The 23,649-nt window shown below is 45.6% G+C and overlaps 1 protein-coding gene across 1 annotated transcript; it reads right to left on the minus strand.

Moving 5' to 3' along the window:
* Positions 1-7,491: 7,491 nt before the first annotated feature.
* Positions 7,492-8,745, minus strand: LOC135391152 (uncharacterized). The gene has a single exon (XM_064621278.1). It carries the CDS (start codon positions 8,743-8,745, stop codon positions 7,492-7,494), a length of 1,254 nt encoding a protein of 417 aa, XP_064477348.1.
* Positions 8,746-23,649: the final 14,904 nt, after the last annotated feature.

Raw genomic sequence — 23,649 nt, forward strand, 5'->3', positions numbered from 1 at the left:
ATTTACTTGACCATTATGAAGTGTTTTTTGCCCAAAACGAGCACTGGATGCAGGTTGCTTGATCGCTCTTCCGACGTTCAATCGAGCACACTTGCATTTTACCCGGCGGCAAATACAGTCTGAGTGCATAATATGCTTGAAAGAACATGTTACACTACACAGGTAGTGTTGTCATTAATATATGTGCAAGCACTCGAGCGCTTTTTTGCATGCATTGCTAGCATGGTACACGGTGTTCTCTGCGCAAGCAAGTGCCACATTCATTTCTTTGAATTACCTTCGCGCACAAGTTCGGTATTACCTCATAATGAGACCAAGATTGTCACCTTTTTTCATGTATTGGTATTGTTTTGTGCCTTGGTTTGATTTGTGACAAAGAATCCTACGTAACGGTGGTGTGGCGCGACTTGAATATCGCCTTTGTGTCTGAGCTGTATCGTCAGCTTGTTACGATAGTAGTAATTTGTAGCGTGTCGTCCCATTTGTAGCAGTTTTTAAGGCAAAAGTGGTCTCTCAATACAGGTTTCGTCATGAGGGCTACCCAGTGAATAATCTGTGCAGTGTGATACGGCTGGGTGTACAGGTAAGTATCACATTCCTCATCCACTGGTTTCTACTTTACAGGAAGGAACAACCTCAGTGCACGCACTGTGGTTAGCCTCTCTCAGTTTTGCATATTTTCTTACATGTTCACATCAGAAACACACCTTACACTTTAGGCTCCTTAACCCAGCAATATAATAATTAGAGATTATAATTCTTTTTAGAAGTGTTCCCCATATTCTTATTAGAATTGTTTTTAATCTTTTTAATTTTTAGAAGATACAGGGATTGTAAACCATGTTTTAAACTGATGTTTTACCATTTGTCCAATGCATTTATTAAACAACTTATTCATTTTTAACTGGTTGCACCCAAACCAATGTTCTGATGTATTATTTCCTTTGTTGTCGATGCACCATAAAAATTGGAATAATCATCATCAATGCAGGTTACTTCACAGCTGCCTCGACACACTCAAGAAATGGGTGCAGAACCTGCGTAATGCCCACAAACAGCACCTCCAGAAAGTAAAGGCATATGTGTCACATGGCATTTTTAAAGGCATTCACAGTATATAATACCTTGTATGAACTGTTGTAGATCTAAGCAGCCTCTACAGTGCACTCTCAGAAATTAAAACTTGTCAGGGAACTGTGATAATTGTTTCAGTTAATAGGAATGCACATATATACGCTATAATAAGAAAATTATTTATTGAAAATGCACTTTTCTGGCTACTCATGTTGTTTACATCTACTGTTGATCACATTCATTTATCACATATTATATTCTTATATATTATTATTATTATTATATTATCACATATTCGATCACATTAAATTTAAAATTTAGCATATATGAGAAAATGAGGGAAGTTGCTATTCATTGCTCATTCCAACCTAAAATTGAGAGAGCGTACCTGACCATTGTCATTCCTAAAATATATACTGCCATTGTAGCAAGGTCACAAAACAATAAATGTAGTCTTTTGCGACCTCCCTGCACGTTCATTGTATCCTGAAACGCATAAGTGCAAGAAATAAATCTTGAATTTGAATAAACTTGATGTTGTATAAACTTGACATAAAATGTTGAATAATATAATGAATGATATAAAATATTGAATGAACTTGAACTCGTATATTCTCTTTACTCATCATCAGTGATCTTCATTACAAAAGCATATCGTGTTAGACTTTTTCGTTGGCGTTTCACAGACTGGGTACACGAGGGCCAAAATGACAAAATCACAACTGTTTCAAGCTCCAAATAGTCCTGTTGCAATTTGAAGACGTGGAGCTGCATTTTTTGGAACATGCTCCATATAATAAGCATGACAAAGTCAGCACTGGATAGCAAGACCCCATCCCCAAGCAGCTTTTCTCACGCTGCAGTCGTATTCAACAAAAGCATGTGAGTGCTGGAGAAGGACATTCAGTTTGGCACAACCGCGCCTGCAAATAATCAGAACAAATAAAGGAAGAAGCAAACAAACATAGAAGGGCTGTACTTCAAAGAGAGATAAGTCCTGTGTCTCAAGGAGGTGTTACCACTTTCTAAGTAACTTAATTGATTAAGCTTACATCACTACCTGATTAACTGTCCTAACGAGTGTGATCTAAGTGCGTGAAGTAATTATTTGCGCTGCTTCGGTGTGTCCATATTTGAGAGGCAAAGCACCGCTGTCGTTCACTAAAAGACTCTTTCTGCGGCGATACTTGATATAAATCATACTAAACGCATACACGGCAAAAACAACGGCTGTGATTCTACAGAACGATCTCTTTCTGCCATGGGAGTATATCTTTTCCCGGACCGTTCTTTATGGAACAATTTTTGTCCAGAACGCACTACGGGATATTATATACATGGTTGTTGTTAACCTCAAGTCGTTTCTTATTGAAATATTGGCTGGGAAACGTGCTGTAGTACAATCCCCAGCGCTGCACTGCAGTGACGGTCTAGTTTCGGAATGCAAAACATAACGTAATTAAGAATCGAACGGCAGGACACCTGTGAAACACTGTTAGGATACATCAGTATACTGGCACCTTACAAAATTGTGTGATGACAAACAACGACCAATGCTTGCAGCGGAATAAATACTCACAATCTCTGTTGCCTCCCATCGTTTTCTATGGGCACACACAGCACTTTAGGGCCCACCAACATGGCGACCCGAAGGCACGCCTCTCCCCCACGAGCCCCTCTCCCATGCGCCATCCAGCCTTTATACATAGAGATCAGTGGTCTTGCCAGTGCGAGCGCCGATCAACTTACTCATCCCCGTTGGCTTCGTTAAAACGAAGCTTACGGGACCCTGATGTTCGCCCTGTGGCCCAAGATACGGATTACTCCGTTAACCAACGAGCGTGGTCACTGACTAATGCCTGATTTACACCTCCGCCGGAGCCAAGCAGTAGAACAGTCTCAAACAGAAGGAAAGATCGTTGAACAGCGAAAAAAAAAAGAAAAAAGCGAACCTCGTAAAAAAGAAACATAGATTATTGGCTGGGGATGCTAACCTTACACGGTGGTGCAAAGTTAGCATCTTTTGCCGGCTTTAGAGCCGAGTGAGTTCGGAGCTCGCTGAATGCCATTGGCGGGTCTTTTCGTTAACTAGCGTCTCGAACAGAGAGTTCTATCAAGATCGGAGGATTTTACTTGTGTGCCACGTGGTAGTTGAAAGACAACGCATTCATTCTTTCTCCTTCACATTCTGTGTGTCTTATACATCACCAGCACTAATAAGCACTATGTGTACCTTTCTCGTTAGGTATTCGGCTGTTCGAAGAAAAATGGGATCAATGTAAGTGCAGAATACTCTTACTCAAAACAAATTCCTGCAAAGCTCGTACTTTCGTCTGGTTTCTGTTAGTTGCTCCATGACTAGCTGTGTGGACAAAAATTCTGACAGTATCTCTCCGAACTCCGTAGCACGACGATTTTGATAGTCGTAGCGGTCTCCGTACTGGTCCGAGCTTCGAATGAGCGATGCCGGCCGGAGTACAAGATAGGTGATGTAACACACACCGCTTGTAAGCCTCCAAATGACAGCGGTTCCTGTAAGAAGCGAAAGGTTGGAGTGTCCGAGGAGGAGAAAGAGACCATTCTACGTGTTCATAACGAACTGCGAAGCAATATCGCTCGAGGACAGCTTGGACATTTTCGCCAGGCAGCGAATATGATAAAGCTGGTGGGTATTGCTTAGAACATGTCGCTGTTGATGGCGTGTACTTTTTTTCTTTTAAGGAGGAATCACTTCTTCAGAAATCTATGGGCTACTTTTGTTCGCACAAGACACGTGAGAGCTCTAAACTAGCATCTTAAGATTGGCACTGGCGTGTTCTCTTAGCTTTACTCTAGTGAATGACGTATGTTTCAGGGGACAAGGTTCAGGTGTTGATTTTTAATAAATTAAAGTTTGGTGCGTCTCGAACATGCGCTGCGATCTCGATAGAGTGTCGCGCACTAAAATATTTGCGAATTCGGGCTCAATACAAATCAACGGATAGTCCTATAATTCTATAAAATGTGTCATTGACAAGGGCAGAGCAAGGAGAACACGCCAGTACTTCTGATTTTATTACATTCTTTACGCCGTTTCTGAGTGGTGTGCGAACAAACTTTCTCTCTTGTCTTGCGCAGAAGTGATTCCCCCTTAAGTATCAATCAGTCAACGTTGTAAGGACTCTGGCGTTACCGTACATCCGCTTGGATGTTTTTGTCCTTGCATCTCATCTTTGAAAGAAAAACGTATAGAATAAATCGTTGCACACAACGTTTATTCACGTCATATTTACGCATGATAGATACGATTTTCATGTATAAGTATAAGGTAGGACCAGGTACCGCTCTTAGGTTGAATGCAACTATATTGGCGACCAGTATTCGCACACATACCTGCGGCATGGCCGAATGGATACACTATTATCAGTCTAAAAAAAAAAACGAAGAAAAAACAAAACAAACAACAACATCCGCTCGTGGGTGCTACAACTTGCAAGGTTATACTGAAGACTGGGGGGTGCTGGGTTTCAGGGGCGGATCTAGGATTTTCCAGAGGGGGAGGGGTCCGCTATGGAGAAGTGCCATGTGCACAGCTGGGATTTGTCCATTGAACCCTATGTTCAAGTCTGGAATTGAGGGGGGTCCGGACCCCTGGATGGACCCCCCCCCCCTAGATTCGCGCCTGCTGGGTTCGTCTGTGCTGTTTCAGGTTTTCCCTGTTTTCCGGCAGACCTTCCAAAAAGCAGACGTTGCCCATGATGTTGGCCCCGAATCACATACTAACACCCCTGTCCCTGTCTCTCACCCCTTCCTGCGGTCTTCTGTCCACGTTTTACCGGCGCTCATAGCCACAGTTGCTTCGCGGAGTTTAACTAAAAAAGAAAAAGAAAAGCACGGAAGATGCTCGAGACGTGCCAACCATGCGCTCCGTGCGTACAGTGACGTGTATTCGTCTATAGAGAAGAAGAGAGGCCTGCCTATCGTCAGCGGAATGTCTTTCCTAGCACATATATTCTAGGGGGTGTACACTGTAAAAAAAAGGGTGGCGTCACGACTCCCTTAAGGGAGTAAATGGCTTGTCCCAAGGAACACCCCCTTTTGGAGTAAAAGTTACACCACGTAAGCGGTCTAACATGCTACTCCATTTGTGGGGTGTAACCGTGACACCCATTGCAGTATCTGTACCAACACCACCAAGGGGTGTCAGGCCAGCACCTGCCGATGTTGTCCTGACGACCTCATTCGGTATGGTCCAAAAGGAGTTCCCTTAATACCGGGTAAGGTATGAACACTGCCTCCGCTGTGGGAGCACACTCTGAGAAACAATGGTGTCGTCACAACTGCTTTAGGGGAATAAATGGTTTGTCCCGTAGAACACTTCCTTTTGGAGTAAAACTTTCACCCTCCAGCTGCTTTGGAATCATCTGTGAAATTTCTGATTTCGGAATATCTGTGCATCCGCTTATAAGAAACTCGCATACTCGATGGGGATGGGAAAAGTTGTGCATAAAAGAGGAAGGGAAGGGTTATGACAGTCTACAAAAGGTAGGGGGTGTGATATCTCCATGTAAATTCGGTAGTCCCACGGAACAACTCACTAAAAAAAACATCCGAGCTTCCCTCAGTAACCTTCATTGGGAAATACTCTCGAACGCGATAAACTCCGGGATAAGTATTCGACGTAATTAGTGTGTCAGAAGGTCACATTTCACGATGTGCTCCCACGTAACGGTGAGAACTTCACCAACTGAGAGCCTTAGTGCAAAATCATGAAATATATATATGAATATCATATATGGATGGCTGCGCTGTAGTACACATGTTTATAAGTCGAAAGTCACTGTACGAGGAGGAGGGTGATGTCACACATCACTTGTCCATTAAAATTTGGTCGGCAAGAAGGAGTACCTATTTGCAGTGATGGAGTTACATGGTGAATGCAAATGCAGGAAGAAAGAGGGAGTAAGCGACTGACAGGTGGAGTGTAAATTGAGTAAATTTATTATTTTTATGTGTGTATATATTTGTATGTAAATTTATTATTTATAAATGTGGGAAGTTACTCCCCCGTTACAGCTTTTTTTTCTGAGAGTGCAGTAGTGACACTACCCCATGGATCCCCATTAATGCTGTGAAATGGAATAACAGTAACGCCCACTAGAGGTGTTGATAAAATTCCCTATGGGGATATAACCGTCATGCCATGCAGAGCTTCTGGCTTACGTTTCGGCAATGTTTGCGGACTAGTTTCTGCAAACTTCCGTCATTACATCTGTGCTCATTTAAAAATTAAACTGATATCAGGCGAAAGGTCTAATTAATTGCTCTTAATGGAATTTGCTGCCTACAGGGACTGTTCATTTCATTTAGTTTATTTATTTCGTTCATATGTAACATGAACGCCGAGTGTCCGGCAAAAAGCAGCCTATCTGCTTGACAAAGCCCGGGCACCCGGTTGCAGTGCAGCAGTTCCAATAAGCTAAGAAAGAAAAACATATAAGGAACAGAATGTTGTACACATCAGGTCATTCATAATACATTGGCGTCAACAACTTCAAAAACAAAAACTAAACGAAACAGGTCATGTAACAACCAGTAACAATCGATGTGAGCGTGCCATTCATTTACACACTGGGTTCAGGGGTATCCTTCCAGAGAAAATGGTTTATTACTTGCTAACGAGTTATGTGTTGTGTAAACAGATCCATGCCAGCATCCAAGAAGTCGTTTAACAAACGCGGGAGCGTCACTGTGAGCGACCATATGACGTGCGAGAAAAAGGTACCATCCATTTGTTTGGGTCACGGGAAGGGTAGGCGTTCCTCCTTTCATTAAAATTTGCGAGACCCAGGAAGTATGTATTATTGTACTTAACAGCTTTTAAAAAAGATTTACTAAGTAGGAGCAAATGTAACTCTTTGATTGTGATCATGGCATACCGCCTGAAAGTTTCTCTAGTATGAGTATCAAAGCTAACGTCTAACTTCAATCAGTCAAGTCAATCAGTCAGTCAACGTCAATCTAAGTCTTTAACTTTGACTGTGGCATAGGCAAATATATATTCCCCTGCGGCATCTTTCCCCTCCGTCACCTCACTCGCTAAAGGGAGTGAGGAGACTCCTTTTTTGAGAGTAATTGTACTCTCCAAAAGGGAGTAATACATATGGCAAGAAAGAGGAATTAAAGTACACCCTTTTTTTAAGGGTCTACGTATGCAAAGGTGATAGCGTACGATGTACGGATAGTCTCTTAAGAAATCGTGATTGTGCGCTCCACGGTATACTGCCGTCAGTGACGTCAACCTCTTGGTAGCACAGGTAGATATATTCACCGCTCGCTCCTTCATTGAGGTCGTAAGACATCTTCCTGGCTGTGATTCAATGTCCCGATGGTCGTTCCGGATAATATCCACGGCATCAACAACCAGTTTTGCCGACGCTACAATTCATCCATATATTTTGTAATATTGTTGGCCATGGATAAAGCAGCAGCCTGATCATCAACGACGTTATCGAGGTAAATAACATTCGGGTAATGTCCGCGGACAATTTCGGGGTAGATTCTTTCGGACAGCGCCTTGTTTGCGTGGTCCGCGAGGAAAATGATAGAACCTATGTCCGACCACACGTCTGAAGATCCGCAAGAGACCGCGTCGACCGCGCTTTGCGTTAACGTCCACGACAGTAGGAACAATTTCTCGCCAGAAGACTCGCGCCGCAGTTTTTGAATCTGATCGTCCGCCATCCTATCCAGCGAGTCTGTATCCGCGTACTTATCATAAACAAGGAGCGCAGATGCAGGATAAACCCCCTCAGACTTCCACTTCCCAACGTCATTGTTTTCTGAAACAATGACAACGCTAGACCGCTCGCTTATTAACTCACCGATTTTCAGTTTGGTAACGTCATCGTAATTTCCGATAACACGGGACTTCAAGTTGATCAGTTGATCAAACAGACCGTCCCATTCACTTTTATCAAATTTCCTGTAACTAGAATTACCGACGTCCGTGTTCAATGAATGCCATAACTTAACGATAATTAATTCGTTACGCGAAGATGTAAAATCGTTGATGTCATTCACGATGTCTTCTATGGACACTCCACTTGCTCCTTGCCACGAATTTATCGCGTCGACTCTCGTGTAGTGGCCGGTATAGTACTTCCCTCCGCTAATAACGGGACGAATATCAAGGTAGCGGACGCCCAGTTCAAGCTGTTGCTTAACACTTTTACTTTGCGTCACAGTATTGCACTCTTCTCCAAACATCGTTCCACTTGACCTTAAGGACATACCCGCATTGTGAGAACCGGGAATGTAAATGTCCTTTAAAGTCTTATTTCCAATGAGAGCAAGGTTTCGCTGCATCCAATTACCGGCATCCATCCCCGTTCCCGTGTAATTCCCGCCAGTACCGGCAAGAATAAAATTCGTGTTACTATTATGATTCCAGCCTAAGCAAATCTTGCTGCCTTTCAGGTTATCCCGGGTTTCAATGTTCCTCAACTCAACCTGCAAGTGTTGCCAGCGGGCCTGCACTTCGAATTCCTCGCCCGTTTTTTCCAGTCTATATCTTACTCGACTTGCGTCGTCGAAGTGGGATTTAAATATTCCGTCGTTCCATTCGACGTACACTTTGGCAACGCTCCTTTTTCCGATACGTGCAGGGAATTCACCACTCCAATGCGCCATCTGGTATTCATGCTGATGTGTACGTACCCAATCAGAATCCGTGCTGTTTATCAGTAGGATAAAGCCACCTTGACCCATATCTACTCTCAGTCGATCGATTTTTCTGTGGCAAATAAATATTTCGCGCGCAAACCCGATGACTCACACTTCACTGTCGCACCGCATCAACCTCACTAAGTGTGCCCCTTATTCTGATAACACATGTTTCACGTTTAGTTATCACCTTGTCGGGTCAGGTCATGAGTTCAGGGATAAGCGGTCATCGAGCTGCGTCGCCGGGAGACGCGCGGGGCTGACTGGCAGGTGTCTTCTCGGCGAACGCACGTCCACGCTTCCGCCCCGGCTTCCCTCTTTTCTGACCCGAGCGAAGATTCACTTGCAGAGCCCTAATACCGCCTGCTAAGACGGGGTCTCGAGCGATTTCGGGGTATCCTGAAAAATAGTCGACGGCGATCAGCCATCAGTGGCTGTTGAAGTACAAGAGGCTTACATCACAAGGAGCATATGGTGTACCGTAAGTCGAGTGCAATAGGAGTGGACGGGTAGGGGAAAGCCATGAACCGGCCGGTGAAACTGAAGAACATTGATATGAAACATACCGTCCAACCCTATTGCACTCGAGTTTCAGTGCATTGTGCTGCTTGGGAATGTACTGTCGAACGCAATAGGGGTGGACGGGTAGGTGGAAGGCCTTTAAAAGACTCGTGAAACTAAAGAACATTGATCAGAATCACACCGTCCACCCCTATTGAACTCGACTTGCAGTACACTGTGCTGCTTGGGATGCTTTCGTACTCACAACTCCTAGGGGTGCGGCTGCGGTGTCTGTCGGGAATGGACGGACATAAAGCTCATGGTATATCACAATCGGTGAGCCGTGCACGAGGACGTGTACTCCGAGAACAACCAGGTGCCGCTGAGGTCCCTTCGAGAGCGACCAGCCTCGGAGAATAAGCCGAGTGAAGTACTGGCTACAGTCATGTACAAGCTTATATAGTGACCGTAGCTCTGTCCTACCTTATCAGACAATCTGTGCCAGGCGTGTTTTGATGTCACAAAGAAGGCTATCGCGCACAAAAGTAGCGTGTCCTTGTGACAGGGAGTGCCGATTACGACACAAAGTTTTCTCGTCCTCGATCTCGCCTGTTTTGATATCTAGAACCTATAAGCTGGACCTAACACATGACGTGCTATCACGTGCTTATCACGTTTATTGCCAGGTCGATGTAGCGTAAGAGGTTGCATCTACGTACCGTAATTTCAGCACGCGACAATGTCATGGTTGTATCACGCACGACAAGTTACCAGGGGAGAATGCAACACACAGTGAATCGGAAGGAGGACAGTGATGTCTTTTGTGTGCATATTTTTTCGTATTTCTTCCTGATAGGCATTTAGTGATGGGATATTCATTGTATAAAGTAGTGATCTGTGATGAATTAGGCCAATAGCAAGCTACGCACTTGATGCAGGCCTGGTTTTATAATCTGGTAAGTGCATTGACGGATCTGGGGGCGGCTGGGCTATCGTACCCCCTCCCAAAAAAACACCCTTCGTTTATGCATTGGGTTTCTATTTCTCCCCTCCCCACTACGCGCTTCGACAAAGAAGCCGCCCACCCCACTAACCAATGGTGTGGACCCGCCACTGGTTTAGCTATTGAATTTCTCACTGTTATTATACACGTAAACTAGCTTGATGAACTAATAAAGGACGAGCGTTTATTATGTCGGAGCAAATGAGCATTTTCTGTTGTTTGATGACAGTAATCTCTTCAACAAGGATCCTCTCAAACGATCAGCACATGTCCTGACCTCTACCAATTGAACGCGGTAATATCAATAATGCTAGCACCTATGCGGAGCTGATATGTTGTGCAGGGAAGCCCGCTTCCAGTGAATGCATAACGTCCCAATAAGGATTCCTAGAAGTCCAATAGAGATCCCGATGGACGTCCCTACAAAACTACATCCGTCGGAGTTTCGTAGAGACGCGTTTTGGACTTGTATTGAACCAAACTTCTACATCGCTCGAACGTCCACAACATCCGCAGAAGGACGTCATAGAGACATTCCTCGGATCATTTTGTGTTATCTGGATCTACGCGGAGACCAGCGACACGCCATCCGCTAGCTTTGCTTAGACGGTACATGAAAACGCAGATTTGCTCTCCAGCAAAGTCACCGCCTTGTTTTTGATCATCGCAAGGAAGCATTCGAAAGCGCATATCGTATATAGAGGACTTGGATAGTGCGTTTGATGACTCGTGAGGCATATCTGGCTGGTTTTCGCGTGAGTCATTGTTGGAACAATCGACAAAGCCTGCAGTTGTAACGATAATTTACAAATCACGAGAACAAAAGCAGAAAAAGGAAGAAACACGCTACCGCTCACTTACTTCTATAAATTTGTTTTACCGCATTTATTGAAAGCATCAACAAGTATTTCAGTTTCTGCTGCTCTAATGCCAATTTCTTTATCGCCTCAAGGTAATCAAGAACGCGAGACAAATCTATCTCGACCAATTTTAGCTGATTGTCGCTTTTTGTAACGTGCTTGCTTGTGCTCCTGCATAGTTTCAAAAGTTACTTCAATCGCAACGTTGTGAGCCACGCATTCTGCGGTAAGGTGGTGCAAACATGTGTTACTTGCAGGTGTATGCGGTATTGCGTATGTATGTATGTCATGCACAGCGAGAACTGTGTACACAAGTATAAAATGCAAATATGGTTTCATAAATAAATTTTACTCTTTCTCTCATGAATATTACCCGACTAGTGCAAACACATTTCACTGTGGGGACAATGACTTCATACAGCACAGTGGTCCAAGTAGCTGAGGAATATGTCAGTTTGTAAGCAAAGCACATACTTTTGCCAGAACAGGCACAATGTGTTTAATATATACTTCCTTGAGATGTGAAAGCATACGCCACGTGTACTCCGGATCAAAAGCAACGTTGGATCTATTGATGGTAATGTCGTACCAAGCGTAAATAACGAAGTCACAGCTCATGATGTTCAGTAGGGCCCGAAGTGCTGCACTTGGGCGTAATATGTGTGGCGTGTCTTTAGGAGAAGTGTGTGTCCCACATCAACAATGAGCTTGCAGTCCCTTGCCACAACGTCAGCAGTGTTGGTCTTCCCACTGATGGGACAGTTGATCTCCAAAAGTTGAGGTTGGAAATTCTCATCAACAACAATGCCATAAGGGTGTACCCCAGCCAGGGGTTGCGTTCCCCTATTACTAGTCCATATTGCAGAACTGTAGCTCCAGTATCTGCAATATACTTCTTTCTTGCAGCTGACTCCATCACGGCACCATACGTTGTGTTGGCATTTCCACGGAACTGCGAGAGAAGTGTGGCAGACACCTTCTCCCAGTCATGTAGCTTGTACGTAAACAGGTTGTAGCAAGTAATACCTAAATGGAAATTCACAGGCCTCGAAAGGATTACCATGGATACTTAAAAAGAAACATATTCAATACACCTGTAATCTTCGGTGTTTACGCCAGAGCACTTTATCACATTCGGACATCTGCAGCACATGTTCTATTTGTGTGCGACTGATGCCAACTTCACTGTCATTCGCTGCCACAGCCAATTCCTGCAGCTTAACCATGATCTCGCTGTCCTTTGCACCATCTAACAAGGGGCAAAAAATGCCAGGAAGCGAAGTAGCAGAAGGCGGATCACTATAATAAAGCAAACAAATTATCACCACTAATGCTTTCAACAATGAGGCAGTAAGACATACCATGTGTATGCTTCTCTGCGCTTTCTTTTCCTGATAAGAACACATCCAACATTAGTGTTCATATATCTCGCACTGGAAAGCACACTGACATGGTAAATCATGAAAAGTCGTACCTGCGCTTTCTCATGATGCACTCAGTGACACCATTCATAAGCTGCACGCCAATGACAACCTGCTCCTCGTTGTCGAGTTCCAAGCAAACACGGGCCGCTTTGATATTGCACAACTTCCGTAGCAACATTTGGTCGTCATATCGACGGGCAGCTGGTGATTTCTTCCAGCTGCAGTCAAGATCTGTGAAGCTAAGAACTGGCATGTCGTGGAGGCCCTTCCTGAAAAAGGTTATTGGCAACTGAGTAACCTTTAGAGTACGTATATGCTGTAGGCCAAACAAACGCTGCTGCGCGCTTACCTGTTTACGTGCAATAACACCGCAATTATGTGTTTACAGCACTCTGATGCTCCTGCCTTGCACGAACAGCACGTAGAGAGCACAGTGCATGGTAAATCGTCGATGTTCAATACAACAGAAACCGTGTGCGGCGGGCCCTTCACAGAGCTAGTAGCAAGACACAAGGCCGATAAAGCACATGTTGAAGCTGGCTCGGAGTCTGCCAATCTGCCACAGACTATCACATGGCCTGCATCGAGCGCACGTTCACCCTCCACAAAATTAGGCGACGTAATAGAGCTTCTGCTACAAGCAGAAATCGCTCTCAGAGTGAGACGAGTACTACTTTGGGCTTCTTCACTGTAGGAAGTTTCGAAATCGGTCATAGCGTCATCCGTCATCTTGTTCGCGACTAGACGCCACCTACAGGTCGATGACGGTTCGAATAATTAATGAATGTCAGGAAAATGTTTTAGTGCGCAAATATTGTATGCAATCTTGTACAAGAGCAGTCACTCCAGAGGGTAGCAATCCTTAATTCTCTTCATTTGTGAAGTCATCGTTTACCAGTTTACGAAGCGCAGAACTATCACCACAAGACGAAAGTTAATTATGCTTACCGAGCACACATGCCATCAATCGAGAACTTTGATGCCTTTGGCGCAAAGTGGACGATGACCGAGTGGAAGGCCTCCAGTCCAAATGTTTGCTTATGTGGTGAGAGCTTCGGGACGTCTTTGAGCAGGTAGGGAGATGCAATAACTTTCTCCAACTTTTTGAAAGTCTCTGTTCCTGTTGTATCGAATCAGAAAATTGAGTACTGTTGTACATCGTATCCACCAAGAAGCTTCACCTCGTACCTTCGTGCAGCCAAAGCCTTTCACCAATGTCCCCGTGTGCGCACCTTTTATGTAGGCTGCCTGGGTATTCATGAATGTCAATGACATAGCGGAGGATAGTCTGCCACTTTGCCAGAACTACCTCGCCGTCGTCGTCACTCGTTCGCGCATACCAGTACAGGTGATTGATTATGGTTGGGGACCACTTTTGAAGAACCTGATGCTGATTTTAGTGGGATGCAGCAATGATCTTTTTTCGGATACCTGGATGTATACAAAGAAACATGGAATAACTCCCACTGGATGCCACAAAATGTGATACACCAGTGAAAAGTAGCATAATAGTGGCACCTTTTGCTACATGCCACACATCGAAACGGTGCTGCACGTCTGGGTGTGACGTCTTCATGAAGGCATTGATTTCCGTATGCCTGTCGGCGATCAGGGTCTTCACCTTCATGCCTTCATCTGCAAGTGCATTTAGTGCCCGCTCCATTCCCTCCTTCTCCATTTTGTTGCTGGAGGACAATTCAGTAGACTGAAATAACAAAAGCAAGACTACATTTACTGTAAAAAATTGCCACTGGAGCACTGACAAAAGAAAATGGAACTTGGATTTGTAGTTGCTATTTGTAATTAATATAAGTTTCATGCACCTTTTTATTCGTATAACGCAAATGTACACAAATCTATACGTGTACACCTTATGCTGCAATTTATGTGGGGAATGTAGGGTCTGGACAACCGCGGGGTTAAACAGTGATCACAATTATCAAGCGAAGACAGAAACTGGGAAAGAACTAAAAAAAAAAGAATTGTATGAGATTTGGAGCGACCAATTGGGAGCCATTGAGTTAACGAGGTTCCACTTTGCTAGCGTGCATAGAAAATTTCTTTCCTGCGTTATGTTATTTTGGATTATCTATTTATTATGCTATTTTGGCTAAAAATCAATTGTTTTAGGAGGATCACGTTGTGTGAAAAAGTATAGAATTACCAGCTCCATATGGATGATGCGGTTTATTCCGGTCTCCATCAGGGAATATGTGCCGAAATCTGCTGAGTGGCCTGGTGAGTCCGCAGGGCCATCTCCAGCAAGGCACAGTTCTCTGTCTTTCAGCTGCTGCAACAGCAGTTGCCGCTCATTGTTCCACACCTATCAAGAATTAGCAATATTGTCACCATCGATTCCTTTACCACACTGTACAATAATTACGCACCTCAGTGACAGCAGGAAACATGTAGAGCCTCTGGAACTTGAAGTACTGCGTGGCCTTTACTGTCTGGACACCAAGGAAGCTGAGTAGCCGCAGTGTCTGCGTTGGGCTGCTTCCAGAAAACAGTATGGCGCTGCACAGTAAGTTGTTCCCCAGTGGCTTCCCGTGGTGTGTTGGCTGGCTAGACCATTTTGTTATTTGCGATTTGGGACAGGTGATGGTGGCCTTTACCATTGTCCCAACGCAGAAGAGTTGCACATTGCAGTCTGGGGTCAGACACTGCGGGCACCGCTGGAGAAGCTGGTTGAGGCATGATTCGAACACAATATACTTGGGCTCTTGTGCAGTGCCCACTTGCGGCTCCTCTAGTATACTGACATCGCTGAAAATTTGCTATATGTTAAGTTCAGCCTCGTAAAAGAATTGCGATATTGCACATGTACAACAACTAGAAGTTCAGAAATAACTCACCAATCGCCTTCGCTGCACAGTTCAGGACGATACGATTCATCACTGGGGTCCACACTGTTCACAAAGAAAAATAAGAGCACATGGTACATGTACATCTGAAGATGTAGCAGAACATCATGCTCATCTCATTGCACGCAATTCATTAGAACACTGGGAAACAAAGTGGGAACACAGCTTTGATGAACACTTCATGGGCGATGGCGTCTGTTCCATAACTAGAGCCACTATTCCATTTGAGTCTTCTGAACACATGAGCCTGAATTAGGTAATGGGGAACCAGCTGAATTGGTGTGATTGTGCCCATAAATGCCTATTACTGTATTAGTGGCTATTCTGACACAACACCCATCAAAAGTGTGAGGTATCTTCATTGAATAGTGTTGTAAATAACACCCCAGTTCCTCCATATGTGCCATATTTAGTTCTTTTTCTTCAATACAGTGTTGAACAGTGTAATATTGTGCTTGTCAGCATGATTTATTTCACAGTGGGATCTCTATCATTATTTTCAGCAATAAATTATTATTATACTGTCTGTAATGCCATTTTTAGTACACAAATTTTTCCTCTGCCTCTTACAGTTGCCTGAACAGTTTTTGTGCTCAACCTGGAATTTACTTGCAAGACCGGAATGACTTTGCAATTTTGACTTTTTTTGTGTGTGTGTCACCATGCGTGAATGGCACTCCGGCCACTTTTGGTAAACAGCGTGAAAGGAGTGCAATGATTAATTGAAATATAGCTTACCATTAATCACCCTCTGAATTTTCATCAGAAGATGAGGGTTCATCATCCCAGAGCGACTCCCTTTCTTCCATGACTTGTGATGGGTGTTCAGCACTGCCAATAGTGTTGTTGCGTGAATGACGAGCAGCCGTCTCGTACAAAACCAAAACAGGAAGAAACTTTATTTCCGTAGCCAGTGTCTTTAAATACTATTATCGCTAGTGTGGCGATAACAACGCCACCGGGGATAGAACACAGCAGGTAAGTATAAAGATACGGGACGCGCGTAACAACATGAGATAAGGGAACAGTCTCGCATTATCTATCGCACGATCTATAACCAAGACCGCTACACCTCCTCCCTGAGATGGAAGTCACCTCGTAATGTCACATCACCGTATCAAAGATTCAGTCGTTTAGGCGGACGCACCTTGCGCCCGTATCGTGTCACTATCGGATAATGTTCGGGGGCCTGTTGTCCAGCATCCGGTTGATGAGTTGTGAACATTGCCGGGGAAGTAGGATCTTGCCTCGTGAATGTTGCAGGAGAAGCAACATCCGAAGTATTAGTAGCCGAAGTTTCCCCAGAAGGCAGTTCGACCCTCGAAGGCGTCACGGGAACAAGATAATGGCGGTTGCGCTGCACCGTGCCGGTCGGTACCTCAACAACAAACGATCTTGGCCGCTGTGCTGGGCTGAGCACACGTCCCCAGCATTTCAAGTCTGATACCCATACCTCTCCCCCAAGAGTCAGAGAGGTTAAGGGAGCTGCACGATGACGTCGATTGTAGTAGGTGGTCTGCTTTACCTTCAACGAGGCGTCTTTGGCTTTAAACGCACGATGGTCTGGCTGGGCAGGATCAAGAGTGTCCGGTAGAACGGGGAGGCGTCTATTTAAACGACGCCCCATAAGCAATTGTGCTGGCGATACGCCTGTTGGTCCTGGAGAGTTTCTGTAGGACAGCAAAGCTAAGAAGACGTCGTCGGATTTCTTCATGATGTCCTTTACTGTTCGAACCATTCGTTCAGCTTCTCCATTACTCCTAGGGTACCGCGGACTGCTGGTCTCGTGGCGGAAACCATAGGAGCGTGCAAAGCTAGCGAACTCGCTTGAACAAAACTGAGGTCCGTTATCAGTCCTTAGAACATCTGGGATCCCGAAACGGGCAAGGCAGCTTTTCAAGGCGGTGATGACCTGGCCTGACGTTGTAGAAGGAAGGCTGATTACCTCAGGATAACGGGAATAATAGTCGACCAAGAGAAGATGTTCTTTTCCCTTGAAGTGAAAAAGGTCGGCTCCAAGACGTTGCCATGGTCTAGTTGGCGTAGGTGTCACAAGTAGGGGCTCTCGATGTTGACTTTTAGTCTCTGCACAATTCCGGCAACCCGCGATGAAATGCTTGAGCTCCATTACACACTGAGGCCACCAGACAGATTCTCTGGCCTTTTCTCTGCATCGACGTAATCCGAGATGACCCTCGTGTAGGAGACTCAGGATGTCTCTGCGAAGTGATACCGGAATCACCAGTTGTTGGTTGTGGATCAGTAAACCATTGTAGACGCTCACATGTGCTCTCTCGCTCCAATATGATAGGAGACCTAGTGGCACTTTTCGCCGGTCAGGCCATCCCTTTTTACAGAACGAAATGACCGTCGAGCATTCCGAGTCCTGGAGCTGATGCTGACGAACAACGTCGACGGTTATTGCAGAGGGTAAGTGAACGCTGCTCATCACCTCGCTTATAAAAAGTTCGATAGAATCTGCAGCCGGCTTGTCCGCAGAATCGCATGGTGCCCGCGATAAAGTGTCAGCCGTTGCGAGAAGTTTGCCGGCAACATGCTTTACGTCAAACTGATAGCGCATTATCTTTATGCGCATTCTTTGAATGCGAGGCGGGAGCATTTCCAAATCCTTAGACCCAAGAAGTGGTATCAGGGGTAAATGATCTGTTTCAACCAAAAAAGAAAGTCCTCGTAGATACTGGTCGAAGCGTTGGATGGCCCACACGATTGCTAGGCATTCTTTTTCTGTTTGACTGTATCTTTCTTCAGTTTGAGTTAGGGAACGAGACGCAAAAGCCACCGCTCTCAGTTCACCTTCTGGTTGCCGCTGAAGTAAAACGGAACCAAGACCAAAGGAGCTGGCGTCTGCCGATACGATAGTGGGGTATTCTGGATGGTATTTGGCCATACAAGTGTCCGAGCTGAGGACGTCTTTGAGGCGGTTGAACGCTATCATTTGATCTGGTCCCCACATCCAGGTAGTGTTCTTGCGTAGAAGTAAACAGATTGGAGCGGTGATGGTCGACAAGTCGGGAAGGAAACGTCCTATGTGATTAAGCATGCCTAACAAACGGCGATTTCCGCTGACATCCTGTGGGGGTGGTAACGCTCTGATGGCCTTGATCTTCTCAGGATCTGGCATTATCCCGGTGCTACTGACGATAACCCCAAGAAAATGCACGGACGGCACGCCAAACTTGCATTTGTTGAAGTTTACCTTGACGCCTGCGTCGTTTAGCCTCTTGATGACACTCTTCAGACGAGCGTCATGCTCCGCTTTATCGACGCCAAAGACCAAGACATCATCGATCATGCACACGACTCCTGGAAGTCCTTCGACGATTCGTGACAGTGCACGCTGAAAAAATTCAGGGGCTGAAGCTATCCCGAAAGGAAGACGCCGATAACAATAACGCCCAAACGGCGTAATGAATGTTGTGAATTCTTCGCTTTCAGGTGCCAGTCTTACTTGGTGGAAACTTAGCGTAGCGTCGAGTTTCGAGAAGACCTTTGCACCGCTCAGTTGTCCCAAAATTTGTTCCACGGTCGGGAGCGTGTACCTCTCACGCTGCACCGCCTTGTTTAGTTTGGTTAGGTCGACGCACAAACGGTAGCCTCCAGTTTTCTTCGGGACCACGACTAAGCCAGAACACCATTCAGTTGGGTTGTCGACTTTCCTGATGACTCCCTGCTGCTCCAAGTTGAGGAGTTCTTGCTTCACAGTATTGAACAGAGGCAAAGGCAAACGTCGCGAGGTACTCAAACAGAATGGCTGCGCGTCAGAACGTAGTCTGATGCGATACTGTTCTTGCAGCTCACCTAGACCCTTAAATAGGCTGTCTTCCGGCGTGAGGCGGAGTCCTTGAGCTGTCCTCGTCGAGGTTGCGCCAACAAATTGTACGACGTCAAGACTTTCGATCGCCGTAAATCCTAGCAATGGCGTTAGTTGATTTTGTACCACGTAGACAGTTTCTGTAACGGAGCGACCCCTCCAAGATAACGTCGCACGAAATGTTCCTTTCACGTTCAGGAAGTAACTTCCGGCTGCTGTGAGTTCACTTTTCGGCGCGTCGAGGACGTCCGGGCAACCAGGAAAAGAAGGAGGAACTACTGTGACCGCTGTCTACTTTGAAGTGCACGGAGTATCCATTCACGTCGACATCGATGAACCATGCTTTACGGGTGCTGATTGTAGAAAACTCGACAGAGTCCGACTTCTGTCCTCGGCGCCGGGAAAGTCTTTTGCAGCACACCTCGGCAAAATGTCCTTGTTTGCCACAAAAGTCACATGTTGCTTTGCGTGCTGGACAATCATTTCGCTGATGCTTGGCCCGTCCACAAAACGCGCATGAAGGACTATCTTCACGTTCGACGCTGGCTCGACGACCCTGGGCACTTTTGTCGCGACGTCGCATCCGAAATTTATCTCGGCGCTTCAGAAGCGTACCACTGACGTCGAATGTAGGCGCAGCACATGAACGTTCTTTTTCAGCATCCTCGTGCAGACGTGCCTGGAGCAAGGCTTCTTCTGAAGTCAGATTCGCTGAACGGCACAGCATGTCGGATAGACGATCGTCCCGTAGTCCCACGACAAATCTGTCCCTAACTAGGCGGTCTTCCGTAGCGTCGCTTCCATATCCGCAACGCTTCACCACAGTTCGCAATCTGGTGTAGAATGCATCGACCGACTCACCAGGCTGTTGCACTTCACGGTGGAACCGTCGGCCCTCGTAGAATTCGTTTGCCAGGTGGACGAAGTGACCCTCTAGTTTATTTATTACGTCGTCATACTTCTCGGCGCCCAGTGACGAGAGGAGCGGGCCAGCTTGAGGCCCCATGCAGTAGAGGAGTGTTCGCATGCGTGTTTCATCTTGCGCGCGGACGATACCTGAAGCGAAGGCATAGTCTTCGAAGACTGCTCGCCACGACGGCCACTCTGCCGGATTCGCAAAGTCGAACTTAGAAGGCACTGGCAGACTAACGCCACTGACACCGCTGAATTGTAGCGGCTGAGGCTTCGTTAACGCTGACGCTCCACTTGCCGCGGTTTCTGCAGCTTGCGGGGGATCCGGCATGATGGAATGAAGGGGGCGTTTCCCGCATTATCCCACTTCTGACACCATGTTGTTGCGTGAATGACGAGCAGCCGTCTCGTACAAAACAAAAACAGGGAGAAACTTTATTTCCGTAGCCAGTGTCTTTAAATACTATTATCGCTAGTGTGGCGGTAACAACGCCACCGGGGATAGAACACAGCAGGTAAGTATAAAGATACGGGACGCGCGTAACAACATGAGATAAGGGAACAGTCTCTCATTATCTATCGCACGATGTATAACCAAGACCGCTACAAATAGAAAACCGTTCCATAGTCAACAAAGATATATTCAAGTTGAATGCAATAGCTCAGCAACACAAATCCACCAATGGAGTACTTGACAATAAAAAGCATTACTGGTGGCGTTGATCAAGTGGCCTTGACAAGGAGAATGCACATGACCGGCTCAAGATATTTGTGCTGATGTTTGGTCACCAGCCTCTTAAAGCATGCTAAGTCAAGCTTAATAAGTTACGAAGCATAAGGCATAAGGATTCTCTGCCAAATATATGTGAACAAAGATGGAGGATACTCAACATGGAACACCTTACCACCAGCATACAATTACAACAACAGTAACAGAACAATGCTTCCATTTGTTAGGTGCCATGAAATACAACACTATTTATAGGAAAAAAACAGACAGGTAATTTACCTTTCCAGCACTTCTTCAATGAAGCATTCAGTGATAGGGACTACATCCTCCACAACGGGAGTTGATGACCGTAGAATGTGTGAGGGATCTGTAGCATCCTCAGGATCTGCGAGTAAAAGTATGGTTGCTCTAGCTAGCGAGAAACAGCATGGGTATACAAATAACAAGAGTGCAACACAAGTAATGCAACCCACCTGATCCACCTGCAATTGAAACATCTGAAGTGCCGGCTGCAGGTGTCACTGGCTTGTAAGGCAAAGTAGACAAACTTGGAGGGAGCAGCTGACCACAGTGGTGGCAGTACTCTCCACATTGAAGCAGAGGAGGACGAAGTTCAGATGTGGATGGCAAATTTTCCATCGGTGCCAATGTGCTTGCACAGTCATTTAACAAATGAGAGAGACACTAAATCAGTTATAACATCCAAATATACCTGTTGTGGTCTCAACGTCACTTTCTTTCTGCAAAGGAGGCATTCCAGCTTCACTCCCATCTTCAGCTTGTGTCTGTAACCATTGAACAAATGGATTATCATTGCTTCGGTAATCAAGACGAGTCTATAAAGTAAAGCAGCAACTGACACATTTCTTCTTTTCTATCGATGCGATGGCATTTGCACAGCATGAGTGCAAGGGAACACTACTGTGACTTCGACTTACCTCCATGCGCTGTCTTTTCCTGCCTCCGCAATTTGCAGCTGCAGATATCGTCGACACAGCATCCCGGTTGAGATACCTTTGTCTGGAGACTCCAAGTTGCGCTTGTATTTCCGCGTTGCTTCCGTAGCATTCAGGGGCGAAATGATCGAAGCAAATCGTTGATCTCGAAGGTGGCACCCAATCGGAGCTATAACTGATCGCTGCAATCCACAAGCTTCTCCTTTCGTCTTGCGGAAACTTATGGAACGAGACATCGGAATTGCATGCCGAATTGTTCTTGCAGCCGGTAGCGAAACACTCACGCATTTTCAGTTCGCAGCACGAAACACGAAGTGCGCCACAGGAAGACCTTTGTGCTGCCGACCAAGCAAATGCTTTCACCCAGCCACTGACTCCGATGAGAAAACCAGGAGGAAAGGTGATAGCACTGCCTGTCACTAGTAGAAGCCTAAACCTTCTTGTTCTACCGTTGTTTTGTTCGCCCACGGTGCTCTCAGACGCAAGGCGATGTCTCCTTTGGATCTTAAAACCAGCAAGGTCAGAGCAAGACATTTCGCTCTGTAGAGAAATATTCAAAGGGATAGTACGCTCACAATAGGTGTATCCGTAAGTCGCTCTACAAGGTGAAGGTCCTGAAACGCACTTGCATCTATAGCCTTGACACGCATTTGTCGGAACCGAAATATCCACTTCTCCGTGGGAACAAATACACAGCAGACGTCTGGCGTCGAATCGCAATTTCCGTTCTTGTTCTCAACTGAGCGGCCGAATCGTAGGAAGCTAAAATTGCTTTCCTTGTTGGTTCAATAAAGCCACATAAATATAATTGCTCACGAATCCCACATCACTGTTACATCATTGCTTCGGTCTCCGGAGCAGACATCACGGCTCGGCGGAAGAAACCAAACCAAATGTCATGCCAAGCCAAAACATCCCGGACTTCGAGTGTGACGTCCACCCAGGGTTTGCGAGCCTCAAGCCGGAATCTCAGTGGAACTAAAAATTCACTTTTCTGAAAAACCGCGAAGAGTTTGGGGTAACTATTTTGCACACATAATCAGTGTTCCCTAATGAACACGTCGTGTGAGTACCATTCCGTTCTGTAACAGTCGAAAATCGGCGTAGCTGAGCTTTGAGGTAATCGACGCCAACGTGCCGAACATGACAGAAAACGACAAACCCATTATTTTCATTGGCAGGGACCTGAAAAACTGCAGTAAGCTTGTCAAATTTGTTCATTGCAATAAATTCCCCGACTGTTACTGTAGGGAATGACATAATTTTGGCCCAAATATGGCGGGCGTGTGTGCCGAGAGAAGCGCTTTGGCTGCATCTCCCATAGACTCCCATGTATTGAAACTTCGACAAACTTTAATTAGCCAAAAATAATGGATTGCGTCAGTCCTTCCAAAATATGTCATTCCCTAGATAAACTCGGGGGGAACACGCCTATACCTGTTTCGTGTAGAAACCTAGCGAGGCTTACGAGAACACTGCGAACAAAAATTCCCCATAGACTTCTCAAGGAGTGAGTCCGCCTTAATATCTTTTGACCTCCGCTCACACTGGCATGCTGTTCTTCCGGTACCTTCTCGAAATTATTTCTCTAACCTTACGCTCGTACGGCGTGGCTGTCATAGGGGCGTTAGCATTTGTCAGCAGTTGGTCACAACAGAATCTTTCCGATGTTGGATGGCATTAATTTTCACGCAAAAAAGGAGAGCTGGACGGGGCATGGCGAATCTCCTACGAAGTACACAAGATCATGATCGGCGTCGCATTCAGTGCTTCAAGTATATATATATAT

The sequence above is a fragment of the Ornithodoros turicata genome, chromosome 1 (genome assembly GCF_037126465.1).
Source record: "Ornithodoros turicata isolate Travis chromosome 1, ASM3712646v1, whole genome shotgun sequence".
Lineage (NCBI taxonomy): Eukaryota > Metazoa > Arthropoda > Arachnida > Ixodida > Argasidae > Ornithodoros > Ornithodoros turicata.